This window comes from Mastigoproctus giganteus, chromosome 7 (genome assembly GCF_048544385.1).
Source record: "Mastigoproctus giganteus isolate SK-2022 chromosome 7, ASM4854438v1, whole genome shotgun sequence".
NCBI lineage: Eukaryota > Metazoa > Arthropoda > Arachnida > Uropygi > Thelyphonidae > Mastigoproctus > Mastigoproctus giganteus.
In genome coordinates this window covers 77,091,534-77,105,628 of record NC_143581.1, presented here as the reverse complement: position 1 = coordinate 77,105,628, position 14,095 = coordinate 77,091,534, and the positions used below count along the sequence as shown (strand labels likewise).

Below are 14,095 nucleotides of genomic sequence, written 5' to 3'. Positions count from 1 at the left end.
TTTGGTTTGAACTTGGATGAGAATATTGTTGCCTGCACCACCGATGGAGCAGCAATGATGATTACGTTTGGGAAGCAAATTACGCCTAATCATCAACAATGTATAGCCCATTGTATACATCTGTCAGTTATAGATGTACTTTATGAAAAAGCAATCAATTATGGTGCCACAGTCTGAGTCTCCCAAAGACAATGAAGAAAATGAAAATAATGAAGAAAGTAGTGATGATGAAGAAGTTGAAGAAAGACAGCAAGCCATGGTTTATCAAACCGACCTTACCGATGAGCTCATTTATTTCTTCAATCCAATGGCCAATTTTGCACAAACTATTAACAAAGTCAGAAAAATTTGCAAGCTTTTTCAAAAATCACCTACCAAAAATGACATATTACAAAATTTTGTTAAAGCAAAATTTAATGGGAAAGAATATAAACTTATATTAGATTGCAAGACTAGATGGGATAGCACATTCTATATGATTGAGAGATTTCTGAAATTGAAAAATTGCATTCCAAATACTCTATGTGCAGTACTGTCAACTGAAACTGTCTGACGATGACTGGAAAACACTTGAATTGCTATGTGAAACTTTGCGACCAGTTGAAATGATTCTGAAGGCTATAACCTCAGAAGATAGACTTACTTAAAGCAGAGTCTTCAATAGAATTTCTGCTTGCTAAGCTTGATACAGCAGAAAACCCATTTGCTTTAAAGTTTCACGAAAGCCTTTTGCAGCGTTACAATGCAAGACGAAATTGCCAAACTGTGGCTTTGCTGAGCTATCTACACAACCCCAAAAAGTTTAGGAAAGAAGATTCAGTTTCAAGAACTTTTGATTTTCCAAGTAAGCAATTTTTGAAAAAGCATGCTGATGAGATTTATAAGAGATTATTTGGAAAACATTCCGAGAGAGTCTTAGCATTGAATGAAGAAACTGAAAATAAACAAACTGTTCTTTTAGAAGAAAACAGACTCATCTAATTCCGATGTTGGAGATACACTCATGCGAGAGTATGATAGTGTAATAAAGAGATTAACTGAAGAGCCTTCAAAATATCCAAGTGAATTGGAAATCAGCAAAGAATTTTAAATTTTGGAGGCAACTAGCAGTAGAAGTGAAAACCTGGAGAAAGTTTATAGACCATTAAACCAACAAGTGTCCAATCTGAGAGAGTGTTTTTGATCACTGGTCTCTTTAACACAAAAATAAGGTCAAGTCTATCAGGAAAAATGCTTAATATACTGTGTTTTTTAAAGGATCATTTTCAGAAAAAAGCTGAGCAATGAATAGTAAAGTAATTTCCCCAAACTGTTTTTTTTTCACATTACTTTTATTTATTTATTATTATAGGGCTTATTATTTTTTTGTTTACTATACGAGAAGATAGTTTTTATTCAAAGGATTTGAATACAATTTGTAATTTTGTATAATCTCAAGCTGGTTACTTTTTTGGAGCATTTTAATTTTTCTATTTTTTTTTTTACTATAAGAGGTGATAGATTTTGTTTAAAAGATTTAATTATGATTTGTACAATCTACCCAAGATAAAATAAATACCTGTGTTATAAGCTTTTAATTATTTTCCCTAAGTCTGAGAAAATCGGTTTAAAAACCAGTTTTAAGAGTGAACTTCGGTTAAACTCGGTTTTGAAATTTCTCGGTATTATAATGTGTGCCGACCTATAATGTGTATACTAGCCCCTATACATTGGTTTCCTATAAACCTTGATTCTAAGTCTGGGGCCTTCCCTTCCCTATACACCATTATATCCAGAAATGGGAGGGTGCCATCTGTTTCTACCTCCGAGGTAAATTTTATAAAGGGGGGAAAACCTTTGAGAAACGAGACCACATCTTCCTCTCTCTCCCCTTCTTTACAACAGTGAACGTGTCATCAACATATCGTTTCCACTTATACATAGGGAACTCCAATCTCGCAAAAACCCTATTCTCTAATTCCTCAATAGCCAGATTTGCAACAATGGCGCTGATTGGAGAACCCATGGCTGTGCCGTGAACCTGTTTATACATCACTCCTTGGAAAACCAAGGTTGTACTAGAAAGACATAATTCGACAGCATAATATATATCATCTATGTTTAGGTGGGATTTAGCACTTAAGGTATCATCCTTCTGTAAAGCCAATTTCACACATTCTATCCCATGTGCTATGGGGATACATGTGAATAATGATACCACGTCCAATAACATCATCATCTCATCCTCCCCTATATCTTGACTCCTTACAAAGTTCACAAATTCCACACTAATTCCAATGACCAACGTGGACTGACCCACAACAGGAGAAATCAGCTGCACCAGATATTTAGATTCTTATGAGGTGCGGTTACCCCCAGAGGGTCATTGATAAATACAATAGAGAGGAAGAGCCCAATCGGGTAGTTCCGCCTGTACCACTTACCACATTTATGTTCCCTAGTATCTGGGCCTGTCAGATCGTATTGCGAGGATGCTTCGCAACTTTCAGACATGCTGTGTGCAGCTCCAGGGCCGGAGGTTGCACACAGTAGTGTCCCAGGTCAAAGACCCCATTACTAGGGATTCTAGTAGTGGGGTCGTATATGAGATCACATGCCCAGATTGTGGGGAATGTTACGTGGGGGGGATAGGACGGTCTTAAGGACCGTCTGGGGGAACATTCAAGAGCGATATGGACCGCAGAGCTCAATAAATCCGCCACTGCCGAGCACAATTGGGAAAAACAAAACCAGGCCCCCCCCCCCCCATAACACTGTCATCCTTGACCGGGCGCATAGATTCTGGGAGTGCAAGTGGCTGGAACAACAATAGCTGTGGCAACAATAGCATGAATAGAGATAGGGGAGTACAATTTCATCCCCTTTTTGAGGCGGTGGTTTTTGCCAGAGATAAACGTTTTAGTTTTCCACGCCCCCAGGCCACTTCCAGTATACATGAAAGGAATACCTAGTATGTGCCTGGTCATCCACGTGTGCCATGAACCTGGTATTTAAGGATGTGTCGCTTAAGTTTCATTATTGCTGAGAAAGGAGGCAGACACCTCCAAAAGCTTCAATAGTGTTTTTATCGCTTTTAAATTTATATTTTAATGCATTTTAACGTATTTACCTATTTTATTTTATTTTATTTTTGTCTTAAACTAGTTTTTTGTAAATAATCAATTTTTATAAATATTATTTTACAGTCTTTTGAATCATTTTATTTTATTATTAAACCAGTTTTAAATGGTTGGTGTATCTGTTTAAATTTGTGGTATGAATAATCCCAACCCTAGAGGCCTTATTGCAGATAGGAAGCCTATGATAGATATAAGCTGGTCTGTAACTATGTCACAAAGGAGATTAGGCAGGCAAAGGCAGATTATGAGAAATCTTTGGCAAAGGATGCAAAGAAAAACAGAAAAGAGTTCTTTACCTATGTAAACTCTAGAAGGAAAGGGATGAATCAGATTGGTCCACTGCATATTGATGGTTCAACAGTTGAGGATCCTGCTCAGGTGGCTAACAAACTAAACGAGTATTTTGCATCTACATTCGCACACGAGGAGTTATTCAGTAAGGGGAATGCCAGAGGTGAAGTAAACTCTGGCAGTCAGCTAAATGATTTTGTAATAACTGAGAGGAAAGTGGAGGAGAAATTGTTGAGGATAAACATAAAGGCACCAGGATGGAATCTATCCAGTTATATTAAAGGAGGCAGCAAAGGAAGTAAGCAAACCTTTATCCATAATTATGAGAGCTTCTTTGGACTCATGGGAGGTACCAATGGGCTGGAGATATGCAAATGTGACCCCAATTCACAAAGGAGGATCAAAGGCTGATACAAGTAATTATAGACTTGTGAGTTTAACTTCTGTTCCAAGAAAATTATGGAGGCACTGGTTAAAGAAGCACTGCAGGATCATCTAGACTTCAGTTGTAGCTCGGACACAGCATGTTTTTTTAAGGGAAACCGTTACCTGACCAATTTGATTGGATACTATGATGCAGTCACAAAAGAAATGGATGCAGGGAATAACTTTGATATTATATATTTGGATCTTAGAAAGGCTTTTGATACTGTTTTTTTGCACATGGAAGACTGCTGCACAAATTGGAGCAGTGTGGCATTGGAGGCAAATTGCTGCTATGGATAAAGGGATGGTTGAGAGGGAGAAAACAGAGAGTGGTAATCAATGGACACTGCTTATCGTGGACTAATGTTATTAGTGGAGTCCCTCAGGGTTCAGTGTTGGGTCCATTATTATTTTCTGTATTTATAAATGATATTGATGATGGTATATCAAGCTTAATGTCCAAGTTTGCAGACAATACTAATGTTGGCAGGGTTGTTAAGGACACTACTGATGCTATGCTGCTGCAACAGGATCTGGAAAGATTGAACAGATGCCCTGAGAGGTGGCAAATGAAGTTTAACATTGACAAATGTAAAGTACTATATATGGGAAACAGTAACCCCAGAGCAATGTATCAACTCTGTGGTACTATACTGACAGTGGTAGAGAATGAAAAGGACCTGGGGGTAATTGTGCAGGCAGATATGAAGTTCTCTGAGCAGTGCAGATGGGCTGCAAGAGTAGCTCACGGTGTCTTGTCAATGATATACAGGAATTTTTCTAGCAGGGATAAGGAGATGATTATTCCCTTGTATAAAGCAATGGTCAGGCCACACCTCGAGTACTGTATACAGGTCTGGAGGCCTCATTTCAAGAAGGATGTAGAGCTGCTGGAATGAGTACAAAGAAGGGCAACAAGATTAGTAAATGGAACAAAGGGTTGCTCTTACGAAAAAAGGCTTAAGTTTTCCAAATTACAGTGTCTGGAGACTAGGCACCAGCGAGGTTGTTGTTGTTGTTATTTGGTTTTTAGGAGCATTAGCAACTAAGGCCATATTGCTACGAGGATGTATGGTGGTCATTCCCTGACCTTTCCACATCCTTGGTGGCTCACAGGATCCAACCCCGGTCTAATCAAGAGGGGTGTGCTACGCACTACTGCTCCTGCCCACCTGGCTACGGAGGCACCTCACCAGCGAGGTGATCTGATAGAGGTGTACAAAGCCTTGAATGGTTTGAGCATGCTCAATGCCGATGGGATTCTTCCTCTTGCTCAGAATAATCACCTGAGAGGGCATAAATTCAAATTGAGGAAAGACATATATAGGATAGATGTGTGGAAATTTGCCTTTAGCCAGCGGGTAGTTGGTTGGTGGAACAGACTTCCATCCCTTGTTGTTGAAGTTGACAGCCTAAATAAATTTAAGGCTGAGCTGGACAGGTACTTGGAACGAACGGAGGGGTGAAATGGGAGTGGGTTTTTTTTTTTTTTTTTTTTTTGGCTTATGCTGCATAAGCTTGCTTTCTTGCCTCATATGCCTCTACTAATGCTAAAAGTTACAATCTCACTTACATCTTACACTCCAAAGTTGGCATAAACTTTGGAGTGTTGTGGCAACACTCCAAAGTTTATGCCATCCCTTTTTCAGATTTCCCTCGGACAAGATATTCCAGGCATCTGCTAATGTCAACAATCCTTAATGTTGAGCTTCTTTGAAAACTCGACCATGCTTTCTTCATATACCTCTGGTGAGGTATATGAAACAAGTGACAAGATTTGCTTTCTGTACATCTTTTTAATTTTTCAATAACACATTGCCCATTGGCTGGAGAAGGGCTGTAACATTTGGCAGTAAAAACCTGACAATGAAGTTCTCGTCAAGTGAATTCATTTTTTCAAGAGAAGGGTGGGATAGTGCATTATTGATAATAAACAAAAAACTTTACCAACTTTACCCTCATTTTCTTGATGCCGCTTCACACTTGGAATAAAATGTTGGCTAAACCAATCCAAAAAAAACATTGAAATTCATTTAAACATTTTTCTGTCCTTTATACTGTACTGGTAGGCACTTTACACCTTTAAACCATCTTGGCTTTCCCAATCACTAACAATAGTAAAACATGCTGTCCACTTGCATTTGCACACACCATAACTGTAACACACTGTTTGTTAGCTTCGAAATAAAGAGCAGCCATTTTGCATCGTGATGCAAGTAATTTACGAGGAGGTGACTTCCAATTAAGACCAGTTTCATCTGCGTTGTCATCTTGGAAAACCTTCTTTCTCTGCCATTTTCAGAAAAGACTCTTTAAAAGCTTCTGCTTTGAGGACATCACCTGATAAAGCTTCTCCTTGAATTTCCAGCTCCCTTATACCATGGCAAGATCTGAAATCTTTCAACCATCCTGTACTGGCTTTAAATGCAGATGGGCTTTTAAAATTTTGATTCGACTGTAACGCTTTTTCGCATAACAGAGGTCCAAAAATAGGTTTGCCTTGATTTCTCTTTTGTAGAAATCATAAATAAATAACATCTTCTAATTGCTCGTCACTAGCTTTTTTCTTAGTTTTCCTTTTTTAGAGCATGTTCATTGTCTAACTTTGAAGTAAACTTCAAAATTTCATTTTTTTCTGCTCTTTATGTCAGTTATGGTTTCTTTACCAATGTTAAAAATCTTAGCAAGAGATACACCGGTTTTGCCCTTTTGCAGTCTATTAATAATTGTTATCTTGTCTTCTATTGACAACACACTGCAGTTTCTTTTGCCTGTAGATTCCATCATTAACACAAAGGGCCAGAAGTATTAAAATTAAAAAGCAAAATGACAATATTTCAAAGTGAAATAGCCAAGAACAAAAACTTGAACATTGAGTGATTAGAAACAAAATGCCTGAAATAACCTCACACTGCAGTGGCTTGCAGCAGACTGAGTGGAAGCTAACAGCTCCCCCTCCACACTCACAACGGTACAACACAATGCTGCAACAAGGTCACGGGATACTATCCTGGATCCACACAGTAGTTAAAGCCAACATTTGATTTTTAATCCTGTAATGACAACTTAAGACTATTTCTATGCTATACTACATATATTTTCAAATAAATAATCGGAAATGAATGCATCAAGCGGCAAGAGTAATATTTCAGCATAACAACCAGTGCACTAAAAGTCGATACTGTAATTTTTGGGGGGGAAGAGGCGGTGGTTCAGATAATTGATGTTCTACAGTAGGTTTTTTTTTTTTTTTCCACCACCTTTCAAAATACCCGGCCGGCCCCCATGGTCTTATGGGATGAAAACATTTCACGCTTGGGTTTGTATCTGGTACTGCTAAACAAAGGTTTGTTTGTTTGTTTGGTTTTTATTGGTGCATTAGCAACTAAGGCTATAATGCACACTAAACAAAGGCAAATGCAGAACTCTCATTGGATGTAAGTTTTTTTTTTTTTTGGTAGTTGTTGGCACATAGGCTTATGTGGCCATAATGCACCTCCCAAGGTTTTTTGCAGTACTTTCATCCAAGCCCGAGGCAGGAATTGAACCTGCGACCTTTGGGCTAGCCGGGTGGGTAAAGTGCCTGCCGGGCAGGCACTTTACCCACCCAACTAGCCCGGTCAGCTTGGATGTAAGTTAATTTATATTTTGTTAAAATATTTTAATTTAAGTATGACAAATGGCTATGTGTGTACACTTATGGGTACTATCTAATTATCAAAATCCTGCTATACCACCATATTATTAATTTGGCTGTTTAATTCTCTACACTGAAATTCCCTTGTTAACAAATTTTAAATAACAAAAAATAAAATAATAAAAGAAGCAAAACCTTTCTTAAACTGTAATACACATACCTCACATTTATTCAATTCCTTTTTCACAGAATCATATAGGACTGATAATGCTTGTGAGGTTGATAAACCACTAGGAAAAACTAGTTTGTGATGGGCCATTTAGATATGACTAAGCTATGTAAAAAAATTATGCAAATTTTATCCATTGACACCACACACTTTGTGTATATCAAAAACAATTCTTAATTATATAAATTGCAACAAAGTAATAATTATTACAAACAATATATACTAAAATAAAAATTGCTGAGAGATAGCTTAAAAAAAGTAAAAGCTTATAACTATTTCCAATTAAGTAACTGTCTACAATAGTCTTTCTTAAACAAGGAGAGCTTTCAACATATTTTAATGTTCTTTCCAGTCTCATATGCAATCCTGATATTTATAAACAAAAATATTTGTGATATTTTAATTTTCTTTTTTTCTGTATAAAATGCATATTATTATTTAATAAATATTTGTAAAAATAATAAAGCAGCAGCAGTATACATTAATTACAAAATCAAACTGGAGTGTTTCTAAACTACCTTTGTTTTAAAAAAATTTGTTTTACTTGTATTCTTAAACTTCAATACACATACCTCGCATCATTCATTTGACTCTTACAACCTTGTGGATAACACAAATGTTTAAAATATCAATATATCTACTGGTGATGTTAATGTGAATTTTAGTAGCCCTTCAGTGGCACCGGTGATTAAGTATTGGGAATCATAGTTTACAAATGTGAGATCTGCTTCAAGAAATAACTCCTAAGTTACTTTTTTTAAAAAAAAGTAATAAAAGTAATTAAATTTAGTTAAAAGTTTCTCTGAGGAAAAAAGTAAATCAAATTATTTCAAGAAAAAGTAACTAAGTTATTTTCAAATTTGTTCTTTCTTTAAATTTTATGCAACCTTTTGTAGAATAAGTTTTTAAAACAAAGAATACTAAAAAATAAAAAATACTGAAATGAAAAATGTGTACTCTACAGCTTTTTGTAATAGATATATCTCAATTATTTAAAATATTATTAAATTTCAGGGACAGCTACATTTCAAAATTTGCATCAGCTAATTTTCCTTGTGACATTATTTCTTCCTTTAAATGATGTCCTTTTAAAACTAAACATTCTTACCATCTGAGCTGAAGATGATAGCCCTATATTGTAGAATTATTGCAGAAATACAAACAAACTGAAACAGTACCCATTACTTTCACTTGCAATAAAAGATATTCAGTGTTTTGTATCTCTGATCACTGGACAAATTCTTCAGTAGTTGTTTGTTTGTTTGTTATTTGGTTTTTAGGAGCATTAGCAACTAAGGCCATATTGCTCCGGGGATATGCGGTGGTCATTCCCTGACCTTTCCGCATCCTCCGTATTTGGTGGTCACGGGCTCGAACCCCGGTCTAAATCAAGAAGCGTGTGCTACGCACTGCTACTCCTGCCCACCTGGCTACGGAGGCGCCTCTTCAGTAGTGAATTCCACCCAAGACTACCAGAGCCACTCAGTCTCTTCGATTCTAAACTTTCCAGAATAAATAGCTTTGCTATTTTATTGACCAACAACTTCCATCAAGCTAGCCAACTGCATCAACGACCCTGATGCATGGATTCGTGGCAAGGTGCACAGAAAAAGTATTTTAGACTCAGTCATATCAAACTTTTAACTTCTGCAGACTCCTTATCTCCTGTTTCAATGGGAATGTTATATTTTTGTTTTATTTTATTCCTTTGCAAAGACATGCTTACCTACTTCATATGTTATTAATATCATTTTATTTTGTAAAGCCCTCTAGTTGGCTATATTAAGGGTATTGCCCTTAATTTACTGGATAGCAATAAAAGATCATTATATTATATATAATATGTATATATATAACATAATATGAATATATATATATACACATTACATTATATGTATATAAATATATACATACACTGAGTGATCACTGAATTATGACCACCCCTATGAAAACTGAATGCGACCCATTAACCACGTGAGGTATGAGAGTGCGGAGTTGGTTGACCTACATAACATAGATAAGGTGTCAGTGGTTCAGTATATAGTAAAATTCCGAGCATGATGGGTAAAAGAAAAGATTTATAGGACTTTGATAAAGGACAGATTGTGGGTGCTCAACGAGCTGGTGCCTCAATTTCACAAAAGGCTGAACTGGTGGGGTATTTGAGAGCCACCGTAGTCAAAGTGTACCAGGACTGGGATCAAAATGGTCAAACAACGACCAGACGGCAAAACTGCAAAGGTCAGCGAAAGGTTGATGTTAGAGGTGAGCGCTGGGTCCGACAACTCATACAGGTGAAAAGGCGCAGCACTGTTGAAGAGTTGACTACCCAATACAACATGGGGCAACCCGGAACTATATCTGGCATAACCATGCGTCGCACGCTCGTACACATGGGCTATACCAGCAGATGAGCCCCATGGCATCCTCTCCTAACCAAGGTTCATCGGCATAAAAGACTAGCCTGGTGCAAAGAGCGTGCAAGTTGGACGTCGGAAGACAGGAAGAAGGTGTGCTGGTTGGATGAGTCACGTTACTTACTTCACACCATGGATGGTCATGTACGGATTTGATGTCAACAACACGAGGCTCTTGATCCATCATGCATGGTATCAAAAGTGCAGACCTGTGGAGGCGACTGTATGGTGTGGGGCATGTTTCCCTGGCAGGAACTTGGACCCCTGGTGCATGTGGAACAACGGTGTGGAACAGTGGTTCCGCTATCGTCAACTGCTTGCTGACTGTGTACATCCCGCTATGTTACACTTTTTCCCGAATGGCAATGGTGTCTTCCAAGATGACAATGCACCGAGCCATCGGGCACTTATTGTGTAGGAATGGTTTGAGGAACACAGTTCTGACTTCCAGCATATTGTCTGGATACACCAATCACCTCCATACTTGCATTGCTGACTGCATTACATACAGCTTGGTTGGCCATACCTCCCAAATGCTTCCAACATCTTGTTGAATCAATGCCACATTGGATAGCTGCTGTACTGATGGCAAAAGGAGGACCTACGAAGTATTAGATAGGTGGTCATAATTCAGTGTATATACATTGTCCAGTTATACCGATCACTGGTTATTACAATCTGCCACTTTATAAAATAAAATTTCAAAGAACCAATTCAAAACAAGAAAATGTACTACATTTTCATTGTTTATTGGAATCACATCTTCGGTTATAAGAATCAATTTTGAACCTTCTGTGATATTTTACTGGGGGAGGGGGGGGGGGGGTCACAACCATAAAAACAATTTGCAGTTTTCCGTTTATTGGGCTTTTTTTGTTTGTACAATCTGTTAAAAACGTTTAGTAAATTCGATCTTATTGCATTTGCTATAATACCAATAGCTGGAATTGTGTGTTTTCACATTATGAAATGTGTTTCCCCTTCTGAAATCATTTAAAAAACATAAATAAATTTTCAGAATCTGCTCTTCATTCCCATATTTAAACTTTGTAAACTTTTTACTCCTTAAGAAGTTGCACATGTTGTGTTAGTTCCAATTTGTGCATGTCATGTGCTTTGTTGTTGATTGACATCTTTTTTACTGTGTTTTAAATTTTACTACTAAAAAAAAAAAAAGTCAATGAACAGAAAAAGAGTGAATTTGAGTGTCTGGCATGAAGTTTCCGAAAGCTGCATTAGCAACTTAATTATTCATGATGGTCAAGCCTCAGGCTTCCTTGCACCATATGGCTAGTAATAATAATAATGTCACGATACTGGTCACATTGATATGCCTCATTGATATGCCTGAAGACATGGGTGAACAGGCATTTAATGATTGGGTAGATATAGATGGTGATCTACAGCTTTAAAAGATGAATAATTTCCCAGTCTGTTACCGATACTTTTGCCAAGGAAAATGAAGATGAACTTGAACAAATTTCAGTTATAAAGCAGCAAACTCAAGAAGCTATAGCCGTCCTGAGGAGAGCACCGGAAGAAACTGGTGCAAGTGATATGAATATAGACTGTCATACAATATTGAAAAATCTATAGACTTTGTGGTGATAACTTTAAGCAATCTAAAATAAGTGACTACTGTATTTTAAATTGTAATCATATTACAAAGTGTTATGTTTAATTAATCAAAAAGTTTGTACTCTAACCTAAATAAAACATGAGTAGGAAAATGCTGTTTTTAATATAAGTTGTCTACATATTCAATAACTAACATGTGAAATTTCATTCCTGTAGATGATCGTACATCAGAAGTGGAGCCCGGAATCTGAGGAAGGATACTATGGTTGACAAAATGGAGTAGCAAGCAGTGATAAAATTCCTGCATTTGTAGGGCAAAAAAGCTCAGGAAATTAACAAAAAAATGAAAGTTGTATATGGGCAGAATTGTCCATCCTGTGACACTGTGAAAAAAAAGTGGAAACTGGAGTTCCAGTGCAGTCACACAAGTGTCTTTGACGAGCCAAGAGAAGGAAGGCCATCAACATCCACACATGAGACAGTTGCAAAGGTTGAGCAGCTGGTGCTGAGTGACAGACGTGTGACAATTCATTTCATCACAAATGCAGTGGGAATTAGTTATGGGTCTGCCCACAGCATTTTACATAACCATCTGCACATGTCTAAGGTCTCCACATGATGGGTTCCAAGACTACTGATGCCTTTGCAGAAGCAATATCGAATGCAATGTTCTTGCCAACTGCTGGATTTGTGTATTGCGGATGTTGAGAATTTTTTTGATTGGTTGGTGACAAATGATGAATGCTGGGTGTACCAGTATAATCCGGAGACTAAAAGACATGTCAAAGCAATGGAAGCACACCTGCTCCCCACCTCCCAAAAAGGCAAAGATCACTCCATCTGCAAAGAAGGTGATGTTGTCTGCATTTTGGGACAGAAAAGGGTTATCCTGACAGATTACCTACCTTGCGGTTCCACACTTACCAGAGAATACTACAGAAATCTTTTGAAAAAGTTATGTGATGCTTTGAAGGTGAAAAAACGTGGAATGTTAACCAAAGGTGTCCATCTTCTGTCAGACAATGCACTGGCTCACACAGCTGTTGCCACCAACCAACTTTGTTGCCTAGTGCAGTTTTGAACTACTGCAGCACCCACCCTATTCTCTTGATCTAACACCATCCGACTTCTTGTTTCAAGAAATGAAGAAACCATTGCATGGACGACCACTTTGATTCGTCTCAGGAAGTCATCAATGAATTGGAATCGTGGTTTCAGGCAAAAAGTATAGATTCTATGATAAAAGCATTAAATAACTGATCCATAGATGGAGAAATGCATTACTATACACGGAGAGTATATAGAAAAGATTAAAGTTCCTATAAAGTTTCACCTTTCTAGGGCTATTATTTCTAGGTAAGGGTATGAACTTTTTGATACCCCCTTGTATGTATATTAATTAAGCTTTGTACGTAAGTATAATTTATTTTTATTTTGATAACCTGTAGATAACATTCTTCCAATTTTCACGTATCATTTAATTGGTAATAAAGTGCAAATTCGTGCTTTATATCGTTATTTTTATAGCCTGTGAATAATATTTGCCGATTTTCACTTATTAAAATCGCCGTTTATTAGAATCAAAATTCAATTTGCAAACGTGATCACTATAATTGCCGCTTACTATATACATATTTAATAATTAGAGAGATGTTTTATTAGGGAGTTATAATTTATTAAATAATGAGTTCCATATTTTCATTAACAATACGTGTTTCAGAATTTTTAAAAAATCATTTAATTTTATACGAATTTGTTTTTAGGAAAAGCTCCACCTGTGGGCTCTTTATAGTGCAAATATATACATTTTATATGTCATTTCAAATAATGTACCCATTTATGCATACATTTTATGAATAGTCTATAAATATTAAGGTAAATGCTACCATATCTCAAGATTCTATTTCCAATAGTAAGCACAGTTTAAAAAAGATGGCACTTGGAAAATAGCTTAGAAAATGGGAAAAGCTTGCACTTGTTAAGTTCAGTTTTCCCAAATATAAAAGTCAAAATTGAATGAACAGGATAAAATTGAATAAATAAAGGACATAAACAAAAAACGTATCCATCATTCATATGGATATATTTTTTGTATCCTTTCCTGTATTATGATACAATCCCTTCCTGCTATTGGAAAGACTCCAATTATGTGGGCTACAGAGCTTGTCAACCAGGCACATAAGAGTTGACCTGATTGAGGTTTATAAAGCTCTGAGAAGGATTAATAAAATGAATGAAGATGGCATTCTCACTGTTCTAAAGAATTCCAGAACTCGGGAGTCATAAATTCAAATTACAGGGCTTGAGATTTAGATTAGATTGTAGGAAGTTTTCTTTAAGCCAGCAAGTCGTTGATAGTTGGAACAGGTTGCCCTTTCAGGTAGTGAAGCTGACAGGT

At 36.9% G+C, this 14,095-nt stretch overlaps 1 protein-coding gene across 1 annotated transcript in view; it reads right to left on the bottom strand.

Annotated features, from left to right (window-relative positions):
* l(2)k05819 (transmembrane protein 94-like protein l(2)k05819) overlaps positions 1 to 14,095 on the bottom strand; it is an 809,128-nt gene that overhangs the window by 776,589 nt on the left and 18,444 nt on the right. The window contains exon 2 of the mRNA XM_090377739.1: positions 7,694 to 7,807. Within this exon, the coding sequence (XP_090233865.1) occupies positions 7,694 to 7,792 (99 nt within the window). The 5' untranslated portion in view covers positions 7,793 to 7,807. The remainder of the gene's footprint in view (positions 1 to 7,693; positions 7,808 to 14,095) is intronic.